Here is a 7,082-nt window from a genome sequence, read left to right as displayed (position 1 = left end):
GCACCGAACTCAACAAAATAAACACAAATAATTACAATCTTTAGGAATCCCAATACCCCTACAAAAATGAAATCCAAATTTCCTGGACCTCAGGTAGCCACTATCAAAACAATCACAAAACCACGAACAACTTCTATACCGCCATTTTTCTTACCCTTAAGTGATATACTAATTTGAAATTAGTAACATTTTCTCCTCTTTCCCGGAAAGAAAAATGGCGGCATAGGGTGATTGCCAAGAACCCAGGGATATTATGTTAGATGGAGGAAAAGGAACAACCTATTCAGTCCTCGGCCGGATGTAACTTCAAATCTTTCGCTTCCCAAATCCCAGCGAAAGCTCCTGTTTTTGCGTCCCCGAGTTCATACGCGGCTTGCGAAATCTTTTTCCTTACTCTCCGCTGCACGAATTTTGGTGCCAGTTTGCCCGAATAATAGGTGGTCGCATCCGACTGTGGGTGAGTTTTGCACCATACCAACTGCCCCTCGGCATACTCTACAGGCCTCCTCCTTAAGTCGTAGGTTCGGCATTCTTTCTCATAAGCTCTGTCAAGTCTATCTTGAACCTCTTTGTACAGCATCGGCATTCGTTTTATTGCCTCGAGTCGGGGCTCTTGGTTGGTGATATCCGTTTCGTCTCGCCCTGTGGGCTTTTGTTCGTAGACGGAAGCTGTTCTACGTAATTCCCCGCCGTAATTTAAGTACGCTGGGGTGTAACCTGTTGCTTCGTGCACTGCCGTCTTTAGAGCGAACTCTAACTTCGGCAACTGGCTATCCCATTGCCTGTGGTTATCCTTCACATAGGAAGACAGCATGGTTTTCACGACTCTGTTCACTCGTTCCGTCGGATTAGCTTGTGGGTGGTACAAGTTAGTCAACCAGATCTTTGTTCCATATTCACCCATTTTATTTTAAAATTCACGTCCTTTAAACTGGACTCCATTGTCGCAGATGATAACTTGTGGCACTCCAAATTTCAAAAATACTTGATTTTCAATCAGTTCAGCAACCTTCTTCGCTGTAGCGGCCCTTAAGGGCAAAAGTATTGAATACTTTGTGAAATAATCACATACAACCAGTAGCATTCTATTTTGTTTAGTAGATAAGGGAAGAGGTCCCTTTAGGTCTGCCGTAATTATCCGCCAAGGCGTTCCGGCGACTCTCTGCTCTCCCATTAAACCAGCTGGTCCTTGCTGACTGGGTTTCAATGAAAGGCATGTAGGGCACCTTGCCACATACCTTGCAACATCCGCTGCCATCCCAGGCCAGTAATATTTCTCCTTCAATCTTTGTAGAGTTTTGAACGAACCTAGGTGACCTGATGTCGGTCTGTCATGGTACTCGAAAAGAAGGTTCTTCCTTTCTGACTTTGGCACCACTGCCTTCCATGGTCGATCTTCTCCAAGGATTTTCATTCGAATCTACAATTCTTTTGTACAACGTTCTTCCCTTTACCTTCCAAACAGGGTAGGCTTCAGGTTACCGGTGTACCTTAGCACACAAATCTCTGTACCAATTGTCTAGCTGTTCTTCAGTATATTCAACTGCAGAGATATCCTCCTGGTCCTCTTCCAGCCTAGACAAAGCATCAGCAGCTTGGTGTAATTTGCCTGCCCGATGGTGGATAGTAAAATCGTATTGTTGCAATTTCACCGCCCACCGGGCCAGTCGTCCCTGAGGGTCCTTTAGATTATTCAGCCATTTGAGAGCCATGTGATCCGTAACGACGCAAAATTTCATGCCCTCTAAGTAAGGCCTAAACTTTTCTATAGCCCACAGAACCGCCAAACATTCCTGCTCCGTAGTTGAAAACTTTCTCTCGGCTGCAGTCAGCCCTCTACTCGCATATGCGATCGCCTTCTCGCCTTCCAGATAGTCTTGACTGAGTATTGCCCCTAACCCTGAAGCTGAAGCATCAGTCTGTAAGATAAAGGGTCGATTAAAGTCAGGACAGGTGAGAATAGGAGCCGAGATCAACTTATCTTTTATTTCTCCGAACGCCCTCTGCTGATCATCGCCCCAAAAATACTTTCTCCCCTTTTTTAATAAACTTGTCAGAGGCGCCACTATTGTGGAGAAGCTGGGAACAAAACGTCGATATCAGGACGCTAGACCCAAAAACCTCCTTACTTGCCTCACCGTTCTTGGAGCCGGGAAATCCATAATCGAAGATACTTTTTCAGGATCCACTTGTAATCCATTTTTGTTGACGATATAGCCCAAATATTTTAGCTGAGGTCTACAAAAACAGCATTTCTCCCAATTCAGAGAAAGGTTTGCTTCCGCAAGACGTTCGAAAATTTTCTCCAAAATTTCTATATGTTTGTTAAATTCTTTTGTCACTATCACAATATCATCCAAATACACAAAAACATGAGGTTCCAGATCAGCGCCTAAGACATTGTCTATGAGCCTTTGCCATGTAGCTGGCGCATTGTGTAGTCCGAACGGCATCCTAGTAAAATGAAAGAGTCCTCTACCTGGAACTGTGAAGGCGGTTTTTTCGCAGCTGTTCTCCTCTAGTAAAATTTGCCAGTATGCACTCTTTATGTCTATGGTCGACAGATAGTGACCATCTCTAAGACTGTCTAAAATTTGTGTCACGAACGGCAGCGGATATGCATCCCTCTTCGTAACTGCGTTCAACTGGCGATAATCTACGCAAAAACGATGTGTTCCATTTGGCTTCTTGACAAGAACCACTGGGGACGACCAAGGACTCTTGGATGGTACTACTATTTCCTGTGCTAGCATTTCGTCCAATTCTTTATTCAATATAGCCTGTACGTGCGGAGAGACTGGGTAATACCTTTGCTTTGGTCTGTCTCTATTACATGTTTTACTTGGCTTGTACAACCCAACTTACGCGGTCGCCTTTCTTTCCATTTCTCAACAAGTGCCTCTATAATATTCTTCTGATCTTCTTCCAGAGAAGAGTGACTAATGATCGCAGGGGTGGATTCCAGAGCCATTACTGAGTTATCAAAAGACCAGGTCCCCTTTTCAACATTAGGCACCACACTCATCTTCTTCCAAAAGTCAACTCCGAGAATAAGTGGATACTTAAGCCTTGGTACCACCAAAAAACTGATCATTCTTACCTTTTCACACAGTTCTACCGGTAAATCGATAGATCCTGCTACCATCACTTTATAGCCATCTGCCACTGATACTGATCTACTGGACGCATCCCCCAGTTCCATACCTAGTCTTGCGAATTTTCCCCATGTGTGCTGGTCTATTAGAGATCTAGTTGCTCCTGAATCTAGCAAACCTATGACTTCGTTGCCTAATATTCTTACTTTCAAAAACGGACGCCCATCCTTACTACTCAATTGATTTATTGGTTTCAAGCAACTCATTTGGGACTCTTTCAACGCAGCCAACCTTTCTATCTCTTCTGTACTATCCTGGGTGGTCTTTGGGGTTACTTGCGAGCTGCCCCCTCCTTTACTCGCCCCCTCAAAGGGTTTTCCTGCCTCTGCTGGCACTGACAATTGTTTGTCTCTACCTGCTTTCTCCCGCAGCGTTCGCAAAATATTTGTTTCGCCGCCTTACACCATCTAAAAGAATGTCCGTTCTGGTCACAGTTCCAGCACTTACCAAATGTGGAGCGGCGTTCCTTCGGACTCTGAATCTTCTCGCTGGCATTGGAACTACTGGTCGCTTCTGTCCTTCCTACGACTGCCACACTGGCTGTACTGGGCGTCTTTCGGTTCGGTGGAAGGTAAGCTAGGTCGGGTTCTAACAATGTCTTTTTTAGAGGAGGAGGTCTATACATCTGCATCCTCCAGCGATTGTCTTCGATTTTGCGACCTTTCTCAACTAATTCTGCCAGGCTTGAAATTTTTTGCAAGCCTAGACGTTCCAAATAATATGGGTGCAAATTCCGCAACACAATTCGGAGCACCTCATTCTCAGTAGGCTTTTGGGGGGTCGATGAAAGTAATTTCTCATCACACTGACGTAAAATCCGATTTTTTCGTCTTCTCCTTGGGTACGGGATCTTATTTCTTCCCATAATCGTTCAGTGTAGTCCAACGGTTCAAATTCATTCCTCATTTCTTGAACGATTTCTTCCCAAGAAGAGGTCTCACTTCTAATTGCTTTTAGCCATATGAGCGCCCTGCCTGAAAATAAGTCAAAAGCTGAATTAAAAAGATCAGCATCACTCGCATTACGGGCTGACTTCATCTCTTCTATGGCTTCCAAAAAAGCGTGAACGCTCTGGTCATCTCCAGAAAATTTAATTCCCCAGTCTTTCAAAGGAACTTGTATTTTCTTAATCACGGGCTCACTGCAAGGATCTATTCTTTCAACTTTTCCTGCTGGCCCTGGAGTCATTCGTCGGCCAAATTCTTGCAAACATTCCATTGATTCCTCTAAGTAGCCCAGGCGCACATTCTCTTCTTCCTCATCCTCGGTGGAAAGAAGTGTGAGTCTGGAATGTAGATCGGCCAGCCTATCCTCCAATTGACGAGCCACCGGGCTTCCTCTGTCTCCGGTGATATATGCCACCTGCACCCGAATAGCTGTCAAAATCTTACCAAAACGGTCCAATTCTATCATGTTGCCGCTAGGTCTAGAAGAAGTTTCTTCGACTTCCTGTTTTACATTAGGATCCCTCTCTTCGCATAGGGCCCATAACTCAGCACATTTGTCAGCTAATTGTCTCTTCAGTTGCCATGCCTCAGTATTACTATCTTCTGGTCTAACTCTGTTGACCCTGTTAGTGACATGCTGTAACCCAGTATCTATCTTTCGCAGTTCGTGCTCAGAAGCTGTTTCATCTAACTCGGTAATTAGAGCTTCTAAAGCGTTAATTTTTCCTTTGCAAATATCCAAGTCTTCAGCTGTAGAAGCCTCATAAACTGGCAACATAGCCTTGCCTTCCCTTTCTAATCTAAGTAGTGGTCTAATTTTCCGGCGCATCTCATCCACAGTCGATTCAGCGGCAAGCCCTCTAATACGAAGCTCGTATATCAGTTCCTCCTTACTCAATCTATTCGTATCCATTTTATGGGCTATTTAAAAAACCCAATTAAGCCAAAATTACAGACAATAAAATTCAATAGTCAACCAAAAAAAACAAAAATTAATTCGTCCACAAATCAATGAATACTTAATCTTTAAAGTTATTAACCACTTAAACGTGTGAAAATATTAATCTCTTTTCTTCTTTGGGCCCCACGTTGGGCGCCAAAACTGTTACGCTCTCTCTAAGGCGAGAACGCAATGTGTTAGGGCTCGCCAGCTACCAATGGAGAAGGGGTGGGTCAAGAAAAAAAAAAGACAAAAACAAAAAAAAAAGGTTGAGCGCCACGCCGTTTTTTTTTTTTATTCTGACTGTGGGGTATACGACGAAACTCAAAAGAAAACAAAAGAAAATCAAATCAAAATCATTCGGGAATGAAAATATAGTAGGAGTAAGGAAAACCCAAAGAAAAGAGAATTAACTCAAGGAATCATTGGCAACCACGGTCTTGTCCGTGGTAATGAAACCGCCTGTAATGTTGGCTCCTTTACAATTCTGGAAAAAAACAAAAGAGTTTGATATACCAAGTATGGCTTGTATTAAACAATTACAAGGCTGAACAAAAAAAAAAAAAAAATAATTAAAGTAATCGGATATTCAACGTTCCCAAAAGTTCACTCACAACAAAAATAAATAAATCAAAGGAAAGGTGTTACTTCTGATGCTCCTTCTCTCTTCGAGCTGACAGCCTGTCCTTCGCCAGCCCCTTTCAGGAATTTCTTGAGGTGTCCCCCGATGGAAGGAATTGAGGAGTAAGGCGATCACCCAATCTTTTCTTGCCAAAGTACTCCGCACGCTCTTTCCACCTCAACCTTGCTCTCGTCTAGCCCAAAACCAGATTTTCATCTGTGTGGCCACACACAACTTGTCGCTCCTGTCACCAAAACTCAACTCCCCCTCCTGACGACAAAACTCCACTGTCTCTTTTTTTTGTAGTTATTTTTTTTTTCTTTTCTATCCAGGTGACCTTTTTTTTTTAAAAAAAAAAAAACCCATTCCCATATGATTCAATTGATTTCCAGGTAGCACCGAACTCAACAAAATAAACACAAATAATTACAATCTTTAGGAATCCCTACAAAAATGAAATCCAAATTTCCTGGACCTCAGGTAGCCACTATCAAAACAATCACAAAACCACGAACAACTTCTATACCGCCATTTTTCTTACCCTTAAGTGATATACTAATTTGAAATTAGTAACACAACTTAATATGCGAAAAATTGATATAACTATTTATTTTTTAATTTTTTCAAAATTTGTTTTTGCCAATCTCTTTGGCCTCTTTTGTGCCGCTGATTCGCCAAATTTCATCGTTTGTGCCGCATTATTAAGCGAGATTTATTTATTAAACACTGTTTCGATACAATTCTGTATATAACCGTGGGATTGACCCATATTTACATTTCCAAACATACCTATGAAAGTTCAAAATTATGGAACAAAATTAGAAGTAACTAAAAACAATTCTCATAAACAAAAATTAAATTAACTTCCCTGTTAACAATAGAAAATAAAGTAAAAAAAAAAAATAATTATATCTTAAAAAACTATAAATTATATATTTTTAATTTTTTTTTTTTTTTAGATTAGATAAAGTGATCTGTTCATTAATACAGTGGTTATCAATTAAATAAAAAATTCCTTAATTTTAATGAATTAATTGTAAATAAAAATAAATTGCCAGGCTTACTGTTTAAGAGTGATTTCATTGTGGTAACAAATGATGAATTTACATTTACCAACTCGGGCACAAAATGTGTTCTTTGTGAGGCGAAAAGGGGACATTTAACGTAAAAATGAAAACAGTCCATTAGTTCGTTATTCTTACAATATACACATTCTTCAAAATGCTTTAAAATTAATGAGTGCTCTGATCGGTAAATTTAGATATGTATTTCCCAGACAATCTAAACTGTGCAATAAAGCGTTTAAATAAAAATTTTAAATCAGAAGTTAAATAACTTTGAACATTACAATCAGTTTCAAAAAAAATCTAAGAAATATAGATTGTAGTTATAAGTAAAGAATTGATTTAAGTCCGTGC

The 7,082-nt window shown here is 40.9% G+C and overlaps 1 protein-coding gene across 1 annotated transcript; it reads right to left on the bottom strand.

Annotated features, from left to right (window-relative positions):
* Nucleotides 1-3,852: 3,852 nt before the first annotated feature.
* On the bottom strand, nucleotides 3,853-6,454 carry LOC141448431 (uncharacterized). Its single transcript, XM_074116788.1, has 2 exons — nucleotides 5,657-6,454; nucleotides 3,853-5,529 (listed from the first exon to the last, which is right to left on the bottom strand). Exon 2 carries the CDS (start codon nucleotides 5,013-5,015, stop codon nucleotides 3,858-3,860), a length of 1,158 nt encoding a protein of 385 aa, XP_073972889.1. The 5' UTR covers nucleotides 5,016-5,529; nucleotides 5,657-6,454; the 3' UTR covers nucleotides 3,853-3,857.
* Nucleotides 6,455-7,082: the final 628 nt, after the last annotated feature.

This window comes from Rhodnius prolixus, unplaced genomic scaffold, assembly GCF_049639745.1.
Source record: "Rhodnius prolixus isolate KJV_2025 unplaced genomic scaffold, Rpr scaffold_31, whole genome shotgun sequence".
NCBI classification, from domain to species: domain Eukaryota; kingdom Metazoa; phylum Arthropoda; class Insecta; order Hemiptera; family Reduviidae; genus Rhodnius; species Rhodnius prolixus.
Note: the sequence above shows the minus strand (reverse complement) of the source record. Positions and strands in the feature narration are given on the sequence as shown.

What these genes read in the sequence shown, in the direction of transcription:
- LOC141448431 (XM_074116788.1), bottom strand. Translation starts at nt 5,015, where the DNA reads ATGGATACGAATAGATTGAGTAAGGAGGAACTGATATACGAGCTTCGT.